Genomic DNA, 16,716 nt, shown 5'->3' with positions numbered 1-16,716 from the left:
AGTGCGATAAGCTATTGTATAGTATAGGAAGTATTGTAATCAGATTGAATGAGTCTGGTATTAGTAATTGTAGATTATTCCACAGAACACGATATTTATAATATTTCCCAAAAGAATGTACAAAAAATACATACTAACAGAAAAGATCTGGTACAACCAAAACAACTTCAAAATAGTTGATAGCTCTAAATGAAGAATTAAAAATTAAAGGGAAAGGAGTAAGTTTGAAGAATAGTAAAAATATCTACAAAACTCGATGAATTACATGAAAGTATCCTTATTGAAAGTCAGAAGTCATAGAAGAATCGGTTAAACGTCAATGATAAACTGATAAACTGTGGAATCATGAAAACAGGTAGTCGCAACGAGAATATATTAAAACCTTGTCAACGGCAAGCCTTTGCCCAGTATCCGATTCCAACCCAAAATCCAGAAAATTCTTATGGAACTGAATCCCACAGAACAGAAGAATAGAAAGTACTTAGGTTTCGCTAATTCTACTATTAAAACAAAACATGCAGTATTCAATCCAATACACAATATCTGCGTCTTTTCAGGTCATCCTTTGGGTATCGTGGTTTTCGGTGCTCGGATTCCTCCATTTGCTGTCGCAGCTCAGTAAAGATCGATTCGAATACGTAAGTATTACTGAACCAAAAAAAAACTTCCATTACTCGCTCACTTCCATACATCGCGCGACATCAAATTTTATTCTATTGTCAACACGCCACACAATTATTGGTTCCTTTTACAAGAAGGTGATGATTCACTCAATCAACTAATCTTGATTACCATGCGGAAAAGGTAACCTGCGTTAGTTCATTGTCTGGCAGCGCCTAATCGTACGAGGGAAGCCTTCCTACTTTGAATTGCGCGGCACAAACATCAAACTGCAGTTCGCACCATGACTCATTCGTTCTGCCTCGAATGCGGTAAACAATTTTTGATGCCGTTGTATCACCTGCCATACGTGAGAAAGTTCAAGAGAGCGAGCGCGTTGTTAGTCTTCTACTGTTGTTGATGTAAATCGCGAATCGTATCAGACAAGTGGGTATCAGAAACGTGCATCAAACAACCGGCGTTAACATATGAGCAAGTCTCCCATTCCATCCAATTGAGGCTACGCTGATTTGTGTGTTCACAGTTAACCTTTATAAAACTTGATTTTTGAAACGATCATTAGACTGCTAGAGTAGCTTTTGTCAGTCGAAATGTTAAAAAAAAGTTTCATAAGTTGGTCATAGGTTTTGACAAATTATTGATATGGTAACCTTTATATATTAATATAAACAATACTCGAGTACGAACGGATTACCACAATCTAAACATGTTGTTAAGTGTGCATTGTAAACACTGATTGTAGACTAACAGCACTCCCATGCAGATGTAGGTGGCTTTATTGGGTCACTAGCGCTATGGACAATACATACATAAACCCACTATCTGCAAACCACTTAATTCATTGTATGCTAATTGAAACACATCACTCGTGTTCCATGGGAGACAAGAAGAAAATTTGTGGAATTCATACGTATATGAGTGCAAAAGGTGGTAATGGATCATCACACGATTGAGATGTGGAACTCTGTGCATATGAAGATCATCATCACGTAATGGCATTCAATGGCAGTAGACCTCAAATCGAGCTTCATGCATATACGGTTTCGGATATTCATTATGCAACACGTTGGGGTCACATCTTTCCCTCGAGCGGTTTATTGCCACGAAATTTATCATGAGTGTAATCGAGTGCTCGCGGGGGCGTGGGGATGAAAAATGAATAAATACGGTCGTTGCTTTTGGACCTTTGACACACTAATAGCACACTTCGTGAATTGTGGGTTCTTGACATGAATTCGCTTGTCGACGCAGACAAGGGCACTACCATTGGAGAAGAGGTGTATAATGCTGGTGCTACCGCAAGGAGAACAATGGTTCTGATTGAGCTTGCGGTTTGATTTATTTAACAGGGATATTGGGCTGTGGTGATTCGATTGAACACCTTCAAGGCATAACAATCTCTAAGTATGATCGCTGGCATTTAAATCGTGCATTAACACAACAGATTCTGTCACTTTTCTGGGCCTTTTGCAGCGTTAGTCTAGGGTTAGATATTTTGAAAGCATTGAACCTTTTGCCTTGATCTCTGGTTTTAGAAAATATGTTTGTTGGAACAGAACAGTATAAAAAATATGTTTTGATGCGCACTTCACTCTCAATATTTTTACTACATTCGAGTCATTTGCGATATGAAACAATACTACAATGTCATTTAGTTCCATCACTTTATAGCTTCACAGAAAACTTTATTACATAAATCGAATCAAGTTCGGGACATTATTTAAAGACGATCTCAATTTGAGGTTGAAATATGTATCTACAAAGTGATGGAATTAAATAGGATAGTTACAACAACAAAAAAATAAAAAAAATACATTAGGCGTTTTGTATCAAATCTCACATGAAAAACAAAATCATTGCATTGAGTGGATTCTTTTGTCACTATCAATAAATCTAAGTTGATTTCTTTAGGATCCAGTAAATGAATCGAGTAAAGCTATATTACTTTAACTCGCAAAACATTTCGAATTCCTGTTAGCTTGAAGACGGAAAAGGATACAAATAAGCATGGCACCAATTTAATTAATATCACTCGTTGCTATCTCTGTTTCATGATATCTTGTCTGTGCATATGCACAGCATATGTTTCGAAATGGACTAATTGATATGAAATTTGCGGAAAAGAATCCATGTGTCTTGGCGAGATTCGGACCCCCAACCTCCTGCTCTCTAGATAACAGCAGACTGTAATTGATCCACACCCTATACAAATCCGCCCAGCCCGTTAATGGGGGCATAGAGTGTGAAGTTCTCGATAATAAATAATGTGGGCTCGCTTGACTGTGGATATACAACAGTAAAGCACATGTGACGATTGGGTAAATCAAGCATTTGAAAGATATTCAATTTGCAAAAAAAAGCTAACCGCGGTGGAGGTTGGTACTCGGAATATGATGGCTTTTCCGCAAACGTGACCTTTAAGTGGTCTTGTTGTGTTGGGGTTATCACACCTCTCTAGAGAGTAGGAGGTTGAGGGTTCTAGTCGCTCCAAGATATTCTTTTTCGCAAATTTCATATCAATTTGTCCATTTTAAAACATTTTATTACCAGACTAAGGCCGGAGTGCCCTGTGCAATACATAAAAGTCTTCTCCATTCAGCTCGGTTCATGGCTGCACTTCGCCAACCACGCAGTCTGCGTAGGGTCCGCAAATCGTCCTCCACCTGATCGATCCACCTTGCCCGCTGTGCACCTAACCTTCTTGATCCCGTCGGATCGTTATCGTGAACCATTTTCACCGGATTACTGTCCGACATTCTGGCTACGTGCCCTGCCTACCGCAGTCTTCCGATTTTCGCGGTGTTAACGATGGATGGTTCTCCCAACAGCTGATGCATCTCGTGGTTCATTCGCCTCCTCCACGTACCGTCCCCCCTGCACCCCACCATAGATGGTACGCAACACTTTCCTTTCGAAATCTCCCAGTGCGCGTTGGTTCTCCACGAGCATCGTCCAGATCTCGTGCCCGTAGAGAACTACCGGTCTTATAAGCGTTTTGTAGATAGTCAGTTAGGTACGGCGGTGAACTCTATTCGATCGGAGCGTCTTGCGGAGTCCAAAGTACGTACGATTTTCAGCCACTATGCGTCTCCGAATTTCTCTGTTGGTATCGTTATCGGCGGTCACCAGTGAGCCCTAGTACACGAATTCTTCAACCACCTCGATTTCGTCACCACCTATAGAAACTCGTGGTGGGTGGCTTACATTGACCTCTCTTGAGCCTCTTCCTATATTGTACTTCGTCTTAGACGTGTTGATGACTAGTCCAATCCGTTTAGCTTCGCAGAGTACACCAAGATCCTTCGACAGAGGCAATAAGTCTATCAACACTATTTCAAGGTAAATTTGAGGCCCATCTGCTTGTTTTCCAACATAAATCTCAAGGTTATTTGTAAAAAATATGTTAGCATCAAACACTTGAGTCCGTATTTATCGGGTTTGCTTGTTATGTATTGAATTCATGAACTACGTCCCCGGAATGAAAGTAGAATCTCATCTATTGTTACATTTTCCGAACAGGAATATGTATTTTTGATGTTATGGACAAGTATATCATAAATAGATCTGATTGCTGTCAACTTATCCTGCTTTCTACGATCTGCGCGAGTGCCTCTATCATCGAACGTCATTGTCGTTAGAATAAAAAGAAATCTTCTGTAGCTCATTAATGCGCGAAGAATCGACATTGCCGATCCACCCGAAGCCCACAGTTATCTTACGTTTACATGATGTCCTTTCTTGGTTCCAATTAGGAATAAGACAGCCAACACTGCCATTAATTCTTCACGACAACTTCAATTCAGGGTGTCTACTACCTGGAAAAACCTGGAAAACCTGGAATTATCAGGGATTTTTTTCAGACCTGGAAAAAACCTGGAATTATCAGGGAATTTCTGACAAAATCAGGGAAATTTCAATACCCGGTGAGCATGAGTGAAATACTCTCAAAAGATGAAAAAATCTTTACAAATAATTGAATAAATACACTGGATTTTGTTTTTACACGATTTACATTTTCTCAATTTTCCACTCATCCTAAATGTTTAACGTATACTAATTGTCATGTGATTTTTCTTTGATTTATTCTGGATTTTTTGAAACATGTTGCGAAGAGATTGGTGGCAAATTGAAGTCACACGATCAAAAATACGAGCGAAAAAAAATCGCGTAAAAACAAAATCCTGTGTATACCAATCAAATCTATTGAAAATGTAGTAAACATTAATGGATCGTTGCTCCGCAAAAACCGTTTTCCCATTTTCAAAAAAAATCCTTGAGAATTTTTGAAGCTATTCTTGGTGAAATCTAGGAATTTATTCGGGAAATCAATTAGAGGGATTGCTTTGTAAATTCTTTTGAGTTATCCCTCGGAAATTCTTTAGGAATATATTTAAAAAATACTAAATTAGTTAGAATTTTTCAAAGCAATTCCTGAAGAAACTTCCGAAGGAATTTTGGGATATGATTTCCAAGGAATATCCGGAGGATTTTTCAAAAAAATCACCTGAAGGGATTTTTGAAAAAAAAAAAGTGTAAAAGATTTGTGAAGGATTTTTGCTAAAGGAATAGCCAAAGAAATGCCGAATGGATTTTTCAAAGGAGTTTCCAAAGGTATTCTCGATGAATTTCCAAAGAATTCTTAAAAGCAAAATATCCGGAAAAACTTCTCCAGGTGTTTTCTAAAGTTTTCCTCAAGATACTTCTGCATGAGTTTCCAAAAAATCCCAAGGAATTTTGAAAAAAATACCCGAAGCATTTTCCGAAGGTTTTTACAGTAAAGCAATAAATAATAGAACGCTAGTGGCGCTCAGGTGGCGCTGTAACAATTAAAATTATTCTGCCAAAATTTGAAGCATATTAGCTCAATAACCTAGATTACGACTAGATGTTGGTCACAAACTAGATGTTGGTCACGCGAACAAGAGCAACAATAGTAATACCCCGTGTTAGGTATAAGGACGTTAGGCATAGGGATGTTAAGCATAAAATGCCTAAAGAACAGCTCACGGCATAAAAAACGTCCTTATCCCTAATCTATATAATGGCAAGTTTGTTTTTACCTTGAAGTTATTGTAAAACACCTGGAAAAAACCTGGAAAAATCAGGGAATTTTGTTTTTGCAGATGAGTAGACACCCTGTTCATGACAACCTCGACGTCTAGTGAAATTTACTTGCTTACGGTTATCTATTCTGATACACATAGTTGGGTAGAAAGAGAAGGTGTGAAATGTTACCAAACCAGATTCGATGGATACGACGGATATCCCATCGTTATTAGTTGGTTATGGAACAACTTCTCGCAAGGGCAGCTGTTGTATAATTGGTAATACACCTGTGTTCAGAATAATAGCAGCGGAAGCCGTTTTTCATACAAAATGGTCAACTTTGACAAGCTGTAACTTTGCACCCCGATGACCGATTGAGCTGAAATTTTGGCAGTGAACTACAAATATGATGAATTTTACACATACTACGTACCAATTTTTTCGAATGACGCGTTCAAAAATTACGCACTAGGTCAAATTGTTCAAAAAATAGCAGTTTTTATTTTTATTATATTGGCCAATTCAAATGTCAAATTCAACAATTTATATTTTTTAAATTTTAAACTTAGTGTCTTGCAGCACCTGAATTCAAATTGATAACATTACAATCAATTGTTTTATTGATATTTCCAAAACAAAAACTGCTATTATTTTGAACAATTTGACCTAGTGCGTAATTTTTGAACGCGTCATTCGAAAAAATTGATACTCACTATGTGTAAAATTCATCATATTTGTAGTTCACTGCCAAAATTTCAGCTCAATCGGTCATCGGGGTGCAAAGTTACAGCTTGTCAAAGTTGACCATTTTGTATGAAAAACGGCTTCCGCTGCTATTATTCTGAACACAGGTGTACGTCCGTGTACTTAAGGTCACTCCTGACAGAATCCAAGTTTTAAAGTGCTCGCATTTTCGGGGGCAAACCACTCGATACGGAGGTGGCGGACAACTGTCATTTTTGTTGATTCAGCTTTGCTGCGTCGCAGCATGCGTGAAAAAATAAAAATGACAGTTGTGCGTTGCTTCCGTATCGAGTGATGTGCCCCCAAAAACGCGAGCACTTTGAAACTTGGATTCTGTCAGGAGTGACCTTAATGGAACAGTGTGGGTTCAAGTCCCACCGGTAGCCGAATCTTTTTTCGCAATATCTCATAAAAAAACACCTTAATTGGCAAACTTATCTATGTGCATCAAAATTGAACATCTTTTCCAAAAAATTCAAATATTAATATTTACAAGAAATGTGATATCACTTTCCAGGGTTCTTCCAAGTGATGGCTGTGTATGTGTAGACTAGACGAAACTAAATAGTGCCGAATTCACAATAAAATAAATTGGTTGGATGGTTTTTTATCAAATTGTCAATCCTTTACTTGATTGTAGCGTCGCACTCTAGATTGATTTTAGTTCAAGTTTGTTGGCTTTCTTCAGAACTAATAGAAACGTCTTGACATTTTTTTTCCAGTTTCCAGTGATTTTTTTTGTCTTTTTTTCCATCATATTTGCAAACTCTTTGTATATATAAACACAGCTGACCACAAGACGAAACAATATAGTGAGACAATCTTGCAAATAGATCCATCCGTTCGTGAGTTATATTGCATCAAAGGAAATGCAAACTCATTTTTATATATAGAAGAAGAAGAAGATAGAATATAGCTTCTACGCAGAATTTCATCGTTGGTATTTTCTTATTTTTTTAATGAAAACATTCTTAATGCTTTTTTGTACAGCCAATATTGTCATTAAACGGCACTCCTATATAATTGAAACGTTTGTTCGAGAAACTGCATATGTAACATGTTTGGCCTAAATGAGATTTTTATATATTCTGAATCCTCGTCCAAAAATAAGAATTCTGGCAAAAATACGAAACAAAAATTTTGTTCAGGAATGTATGAAATAAAATCGTTTGTTTGAGAAACTACATATGTCAACGCACTTTGAAGAACAATTGTGAAGTACTGCTTACAGTTTTTACACTGGAAGTGCCCCAGGGTGTTAAGTTTTGCCAAAAACTATTGATCTGTATCATTATTTATTATTTATTCAGACTAAGGCCGAGGTGGCCTGTGCGGTATATAAGAGTCTTCTCCATTCGGCTCGGTCCATGGCTACGCGTCGCCAACCACGCAGTCTACGGAGGGTCCACAAGTCATCTTCACCCTGATCGATCCACCTTGCCCGCTGCGCACCTTGCCTTCTTGTGCCCGTCGGATCGTTGTCGAGAACCATTTTCACCGGGTTACTGTGCGACAATCTGGCTACGTGTCCGGCCCACCGCAGTCGTCCGATTTTCGCGGTGTGAACAATGGATGGTTCTCCCAACAGCTGATGCAACTCGTGGTTCATTCGCCTCCTCCACGTACCGTCCACCATCTGCACCCCACCATAGATGGTACGCAGCACTTTCCTTTCGAAAACTCCAAGTGCGCGTTGGTCCTCCACGAGCATCGTCCAGGTCTCGTGTCCGTAGAGGACTACCGGTCTAATTAGCGTTTTGTAGATAGTCAGTTTGGTACGGTGGCGAACTCTATTCGATCGGAGCGTCTTGCGGAGTCCAAAGAACGCTCGATTTCCAGTCACTATGCGTCTCCGAATTTCTCTGCTGGTGTCATTTTCGGCAGTCACCAGTGAGCCCAAGTACACAAATTCTTCTACCACCTCGATTTCGTCACCACCGATGCAAACTCGCGGTGGGTGGCTCACATTGTCGTCTCTTGAACCTCTTCCTATCATGTACTTTGTCTTCGACGTGTTGATGACTAGTCCGATCCGCTTAGCTTTCCTCTTCAATCTGATGTAGGCTTCCTCCATCTTCTCAAAGTTACGTGCCATAACATCTATGTCGTCGGCGAAGCCAAATAGCTGGACGGACTTATTGAAAATGGTACCACTCGTGTTAATCCCTGCTCTTCGTATTACCCCTTCCAAAGCGATGTTGAATAGCAGACACGAAAGACCATCACCTTGCCATAACCCTCTGCGGGTTTCGAAGGGACTCGAGAATGCCCCTGAAACTCGAACTACGCACGTCACCCGATCCATCGTAGCTTTGATCAACCGTGTCAGTTTATCCGGAAAACCGTGTTCGTGCATTAGCTGCCATAGCTGGTCCCGATCGATTGTATCATATGCGGCTTTGAAGTCGATGAATAGATGATGTGTGGGCACGTTGTATTCGTGGCATTTCTGCAGTACTTGGCGAATGGCGATTACCTGGTCCGTGGTGGAGCGTTCGCCCATAAAACTCGCCTGGTACTGCTCACGAACTCCCTTGCAGTTGGTGCTAGTCGACGGCATAACATTTGGGAGAGTACCTTGTAGGCGGCGTTCAGCAATGTGATTGCGCGGTAGTTGCTATAATCCAGCTTATCGCCCTTTTTGTAGATGAGACACACGACACCTTCCATCCACTCCTGCGGCAAAACTTCCTCCTCCCAAATTTTGGTAATGACCCAGTGCAGCGCTCTAGCCAGTGCTTCACCACCGTGTTTAAATAGCTCTCATGGTAGTTGGTCAACCCCAGGGGCTTTGTTGTTCTTCAGCCGGCCAATCTCTTCCTGGATTTCCTGGAGATCCGGAGCCGGTAAAATTATGTCCTGCCCGCGTTCTCTCAGGTCTATCACCATACCGCCATCTTCGTCTGCAACATCGCCATTCAGGTGCTCTTCGTAGTGCTGCCGCCACCTTTGGATCACCTCACGCTCGTTCGTAAGAAGGTTCCCGTTTATGTCCTTGCACAGGCTGTGGCACATGGCCCTTACGTGAACGGTTTAACTTCTCATAGAACTTTCGTGTGTTATTAGCGCGGTACAGTTGCTCCGTCTCTTCACGGTCTCGATCTTCCTGCTGGCGCTTTTTCCTCCGGAAAATCGAGTTTTGTCTGTTCCGCGCCTGTTTATATCGTGCCTCGTTCGCCCTCGTGGGGTGTTGCAGCAATCTCGCCCATGCTGCATTCTTCTCTTCCACTAACTACTCACATTCACCGTCATACGCCGGGGGCACCGTGCCAAGTGCAGCGGTTGCGGTGCTACCAATGGCGGATCGAATATCTCTCCAGCCATCTTCAAGAGACGCTCCGCCTAGCTGCTCTTCCGTTGGGAGTGCCACTTCCAGCTGCTGCGCGTATTCTTGGGCTAGTCTACCGTCTTGTAGCTGCCCAATGTTAAGCCGCGGCGTCCGACTTCGACGCGTGTTGTACACCGTGGAGAGTTTTGAGCGCAGGCATACTGCAACGAGGTAGTGGTCGGATTCAATATTTGCACTGCGGTAAATGCGGACGTTCGAGATGTCGGAGAAGAATTTACCGTCGATTAGAACGTGGTCGATTTGGTTTTCCGTTTCTTGGTTAGGTGATCTCCATGTGGCCTTGTGGATATTTTTGCGGGGAAAGAAGGTGCTTCGGACTACCATTCCGCGGGAGGCTGCGAAGTTTATGCAACGTTGGCCGTTGTCATTCGATACGGTGGGCAGACTATCCGGTCCGATGACCGGTCTATACATTTCCTCCCTTCCTACCTGTGCGTTTATGTCACCGATGACGATTTTGACGTCCCGCAGTGGGCATCCATCGTATGTCTGCTCCAGCTGTGCATAGAACGCTTCTTTCTCGTCGTCGGGTCTCCCTTCTTGTGGGCAGTGCACGTTGATGATGCTATAGTTGAAGAAACGGCCTTTAATCCTCAGCTTGCACATCCTTGCGTTGATTGGCTGCCACCCAATCACGCGTTGGCGCATCTTACCCAGCACTATGAAACCGGTTCCCAGCTCGTTGGTGGTGCCACAGCTTTGGTAGAAGGTAGCCGCTCGATGCCCGCTTTTCCACACTTTCTGTCCTGTCCAGCAAATCTCCTGTAGCGCCACGACGTCAAAGTTGCGGGGATGTAATTCATCGTAGATCATCCTGTCGCATCCTGTCGCAACCTAGCGACTTGCAATTCCATGTTCCAAGCTTCCAAAAGTGATCCTGTATTCGTCGCCTAGGTCTTTGCCGATTATATCGAGTCGGATTATCTCTTATATTGTTCGTAATGATTGGTTTTCCAGGCGGCTTATTGGGCCTGCGCAAACCTCCTGTCTCGTCGGAGGGCCGTCGTGTCAGGGCTGTTTAGTGTCCCACCTAACACCAGGACTTGGGCTTGTGCGCTTTGAGCGGCACACGGTCGCTTTGGTGGGGCCTACTTGCGGATATATGCAGCTTTTTATAGAGGTTTAACAGGGCCCACTGTCAAACCCCACCACATCCTAGGCAAGCCCCACAACTCGCAGATGGCCTGGGGAGGGATCGTCAAGCCCTTGGACATAGTCCCTGCTGCCCGTAATTTGTATCAAAGAAATCGAAATATTCGGTGACTATTTGTTCAAAAACAGTTTTTCTCGAAATTGCGTAAAATGGATGTATGCAGTTTCTCAAGCAAATGATTCAACTGTTTTTAATAACATCAACGTCTTGAACAATATAATTGGGTCTCCAGTTAGCCTTGCAAGGAAAAAGGCGCAAGATTGCCAATCCGGAGATGGCGAGTTCGATTCTCGGTCCAGTCTAGGATGTTTTCGGGTGGTAGCTAAATTCGCGTAAAAATGGCTCAAATTGATATCAAATAATAATTCCTTTTTTTACACGATATTTCTGTCATACTTTGTATCCAGACGGACACTTTGCGGTATGTTTACTCATTATTGATAAATAACAACACCCACCACAGTGTAATGCAGCTGTTGCTGATAGCATCTGCAATACGTGGGAGCGTTCCGTCACGTGTAATCGTTTGAATACTAATATCTCACAAGTGTTTCCAAACAGACAGAAACCAATAAAGCTTCTATCTGAGCTGGGTAAGACACCAGTTACGACAGTTACCCATGTGATTATGTACTAACTACGTGATAGCACCTCAATGTTACAATTCACGTCGATATAGTGGCGTTTAATTTGCAATTGTGTGATTATAGTAATGGGTCATGTATATGCCGCCTAGTCAGTTTGAAGTTGCGATATAATCCGTCAAAATTTAAATCGGTGACGACATTAAAAAATTGGTATAAAAGCTTAGGTAAGAATGACTCAACACATACTTGCTCAAGAATTGAAAATCTTTTTTATAGAAATTAAATTATTCGATTCTCCTTAAGGACGAACTTTTCGGAATCCAATGTTGTTCTACCTCGCGTTTTCAAGGGCATCACTTTCAATATTGAAGTGACGACCCGCAGTCATCTTTTTATTCTACGCTTGCTGCGACGCAGCAAAGCTGAGATAAAAAGATGACTGTGATGCGTTGCTTCTTCGTTGAGACTGGTGCCTCTGAAAACGAGAGGAGAGCATTATTTCGATTCTGGACAGTTTCACCTTAAAATGCAACTTCGCCAGGTATGGTGGCGATCTCACACCTTTAGGATGCAATTCGCCTTTGAATAAATAGATTGCATCTTTAGTAAACAAAACATAGGAAGTCTAGCTTTAATTTGCGCCTGGTTAGATGAGTTTTTCCAGCTCGACCGGTATCGTCGATGGTGTGACTAGCGATAGTTACAATCAGACAAATTGTTATATGACGCTATATGATAACAGAGTGTGAGTTTTGGCACCTATTCGACAAACAAAGTAAATTGTTCTTCCGTCCATGCAACCAGGAAATATATAGTTTTCAACTGTAGCATACCATTAGCAGACAGTAAACAAGACTCATCTTTTCAGATACAAATAGATAACGGTTGTCTGATATTAATAACACTGCATAATATGAAAATATTGGCTTGATGTATTATTCGTTGATGTATTGTTCGTTATTGATACTATACCTTATCGGCCATTATTACGTTCAAGAGTCACGGCCAATTAACTTTTTATCGCCTAGGTAAAAAAATGGCAAAATATTTCTTTGACTTGACTGTGATCATTTGGGTAAATGAATCCCAACCAATATTAGATGTCTGAATATCTCTCCAAAGTTATATTTCTTATCTTTTTGCTTTTAATATTCCTTATGTAATACGCAATAATGGTACCTTCACCTTCAATCTGATCTAGAGATTTATTTAAAATATATATTGGATTCTAATCGCATTGAGTTTGGAGCTAAAATATAGTGTTACTATTGAAAGTACAAAAATCACAAGTAAAGACATTCCACTAAAAGCTCAAAATAATGTTATCATCTTCCCTAGCCAAGGTCACGGGGGTTGACGGTACTGAAGATAATATTCATCTGTGCATCATATCACATTTGGAGCAATTCAGTGCGCCTCTAACGATTCACAGTGGATCGGCTGCTTTGCAGACTGAGCCCCTGATCGTATGTCCCGGCATACTTATCAGGTATAGCTCTTTACATGGAGGATCCGCTAGGGCTCATTAGCACTATCCATGGGGTCGGGAAATTAATCAATTTCTCGTCAACTGGAAGTAGCGAAGCCAACGCGTGGCCATAGGTAGGATAGGATAGGTTGTAATATAGATTGAAATTGAGAAGTCTACTTTGTATTTTAGAGACATTCAATTTTCAGAATGTTTTCAATAGGGAGTGGAGAACTATTTAGACTTATCAGGATTTACATCAGGTTGAAAAATTCAAAATAGTAATGTCATAGCAAACCAGAAATCAGCCAAGAAAAAACGTAGGATTAAAAAAAATAGATTGATCACAAAATTAAATAATAATATGGAACATTTTAGATTCAGTAATTAAACAGAATTATATTTTTTTATTTTTGTTTCAGAAATGGTTTAGAGCAGCCAAGGTAGAAGTTTACTGTACTATTGGATAGAAAAATACTAAATTGAAAATCTGAGATAGAAGAAAGACAGAAGAGAAAAGTGGAGGTTGAGATTATAAAAGAGAAAAAGAGATTGATAAAAGGAGAAATCAGATATTGATAGATAGAAGAAGGACATAGGATTTGTAAGGCAATACTCAACAATTCTTTTGTAGTTTTATACATACTGTATCTAACAATGACTAAAACACTAATAAGACAAAGTTATAAAAGATCTTTATGTTGAAACATAACAGACAGACAACCGACAACAACACAATGACAATAACAGATCTAAAATATAGAAGACAAGTAGTGTTTTACATTAATTATACAACTCACAATAATAGAAATGACTATCCAACGAGTAGTACATATTTTTAATGATGTTATTCATATAAATCAATGCTTCATAATCGTAAAATTCATTTATTTAGCTAGTAAATAGACGCAATGAAGCATTACCATACCATTGATAACTGAATCTTGGACCAGACTTTAAAGACTTGAATTTTGAAGAGCGGAATAGAACATGACCATTTGACTACTGAAATTTATGATATCAGACAGTACTGTAAAGGATATGACGCCATAATCTTGATCAACCGCCAAAATAATGGAAGCTCTCAGATTAATATGTCGATAAATTAATTTAAATTAATATCGTAAATTAATTTATTGTATATTTACGATACCATTTAAATTATTCCATGTTGAAGCAAAGTCCACTAGTATGATCCCATCACATTACATCCAAGTGTTATGGCTCGGCTGCGGTGGTGGGTGCGGTGACGCGTTTTGACAGAGAATACAGAATTACTGTCAAGATGCGCCGTTGCGTTAATCGCTGTAGAACGGCCTTTACTTGGAGATGGCATCAGTACCACCCGTTGTCAACATAGACTACTGTTCGGTATTGAATGTCGGCTCCAAGAAAACATTAAATCAACTTTACATGTTAATTATTCGGAAAACATTCATGCGCGTGATGAGCTTTCATTATTATTATTATTTGTTTTTAACCTTTCCGTCCCCAACGTCTGTTTTTAAGGGCTTTGAAAAATCTAAACTGCTGAAAAAATCGCATTTCTTGACCGATTCTTTCGCAACAAGTTGCATTCCATCCGGATGGATCCCAATTTTTGATTTATACTAATTTCGAGGCTATCCACAGTACGGTTCCAGAATTATTCCAGATTCCGTTGGGGTCAGTTGTCCCCGGAATAAGTGGCCATTTACAATTTTAAGTCAAAACAGGTCGTGCGACACCTCAAACTTCATGATTTCACAAAGCAATGATGGGAATGATATTTTGGGGTTCCTGGCCCACTCGGACTCAATCTGGCCACATCGGTCACAATCTGGGAACCATCGGAATGGCCATTTTCTAAATTGATTCAAAATAGGTCGTGCGACAATGGGAATGATATTTTTAGGGTTCATGGCCCACACGGATCCATTCCGGCCACAATCCGGAGGACCTTCGGAATGGCCATTTTCTAAATTGATTCAAAATAGGTCGTGCGGCACATCAAATTTCATGATTTCATAAGCAATGATGGGAATGATATTTTTAGGGTTCCTGGCCCACTCGTACTCAATCTGGCCACATCGGCACGATCCGGGGACCTACGGAATGGCCATTTTCTAAACTGATTCAAAATAGGTCGTGCGCCACCTCAAACTTCATGATTTCACAAAGCAATAATGGGAATGATATTTTTAGGGTTCCTGGCCCACTCGGATCCATTCCGGCCACAATCCGGAGGACCTACGGAATGGCCATTTTCTAAATTGATTCAAAATAGGTCGTGCGACACCTTAAACTTCATGATTTTACAAAGCAATGATGGGAATGATATTTTTAGGGTTCCTGGCTCACTCGGATTCAATCTGGCCACATCGGTCACAATCCGGGGACCTACGGGATGGCCATTTTCTAAATTAATTCAAAATAGGTCATGTGACACCTCAAACTTCATGATTTTACAAAGCAATGATGGGAATAATACAAGGGCGTAGTCAGAGTGGGCAGGTTGAGGCAAAACAACTCGAAAAGTTTCGGGCTCAGGAATTCTCCTTGGAATCCTTCTAGAAGCTCCCTGGGAACTTCTAATTTCCTCCGGAAAGTAACCCACAAATTCGTTTGAAAATCGTTCGAAAATCCTTCTCATGTAATTGTAATTTCTCCTTATCTAGAAACCCCTCACTAAATTTGTTTTTTAGGAAATTCATGAGGAAACTCCTAAAAGATTTTTTTTTCTTCTCCAATTTTTCCTTCTAGACCTTTCTTTGACTATTCTTCGAAAAAAAAACCTCCGGCATTTCCTTCACGTAAACATTCGAGAGTTCCTTCAAGAATACAAACGGAATTTCCTTCCAAAATTCCGCTAGAAGTTTCTTCAAAAATTTATGACGGAAATCCTCCGATTTCGCTTCACAATTTCACTTGTAAATCTATATGAAATTCCTTCGGAAATTCTTCTAGGAACTTTTCCGGCCATTTCTCCAGGAACTTTTCCTTTAATTCCTCCAGGATAACTTCCAGGAGTTTTTCCGGTAATACCTCCATAAATTTAATAGCGAAATCCTCTAGGATTTCATTCTGGAATTCTTTCCGCTATTACTTCAGAATATCCTTCCAGAATTCATCTAAAAATTTCTTTAGAAATTTATCCTGGAATTCGTCCATATAATATTATATAATATAAATATTATTTCCTCGGAAATTCTTCCAGGTATTTTCAGGAATTGCTTCAGGTACTTCTCCAGAAATACCTTCAGGAATTTCTCCCGAAATTTTTCCGCGGAATTGTCCTGGAATGCTTTCCGGACTTCACTAAAAATTCACTCGAGAATTTCATTCGGATATTAATTTGAGAGTTTCTCCAAGATATCTTTCAAGAGTTCTTCCAAGTATTTCTTCAGAACTATTTCCGGAAATTCATCCGGTAATTTCTTCAGCATTTCATCTGAGAATTTCTGCAATAATTTCCCCTGGTATTTTTCTTGGAATTCCTTCAGATATTTATCCAAAATTCTTTCATGAACTTCTCCAAGAATTAGTTCAGGACTTCCTTGTGAAATTTTTCCGGAAGTGCTTGTGGGATCTCCCCAGGAGTTTTTCCAAGAGTTCCTCTGGGAATCCCTCCAAGAACTTCATAGGGAAATTCAGGAGGATATATGGCAGGAATTTCACGGGAAATGGGATTTCGGAAGTTCCTCTAGAAATTCAACTCTGGGTATTTCAACGACTGTTCCTCTGAAAATTTCTCCGGGAGTTCCAGCAG

General features: G+C 40.3%; 1 protein-coding gene across 3 annotated transcripts in view; it reads left to right on the top strand.

Moving 5' to 3' along the window:
* Positions 1–16,716, top strand: part of LOC134208776 (E3 ubiquitin-protein ligase AMFR-like) — a 170,533-nt gene that overhangs the window by 106,612 nt on the left and 47,205 nt on the right. For all 3 annotated transcript variants that reach the window (XM_062684707.1, XM_062684705.1, XM_062684706.1), the window contains exon 5: positions 558–638. In XM_062684707.1, the coding sequence (XP_062540691.1) occupies positions 558–638 (81 nt within the window). The remainder of the gene's footprint in view (positions 1–557; positions 639–16,716) is intronic.

The sequence above is a fragment of the Armigeres subalbatus genome, chromosome 2 (genome assembly GCF_024139115.2).
Source record: "Armigeres subalbatus isolate Guangzhou_Male chromosome 2, GZ_Asu_2, whole genome shotgun sequence".
Classification (NCBI taxonomy): Eukaryota; Metazoa; Arthropoda; class Insecta; order Diptera; family Culicidae; genus Armigeres; species Armigeres subalbatus.
This window is presented reverse-complemented; position numbering and strand designations above follow the sequence as displayed.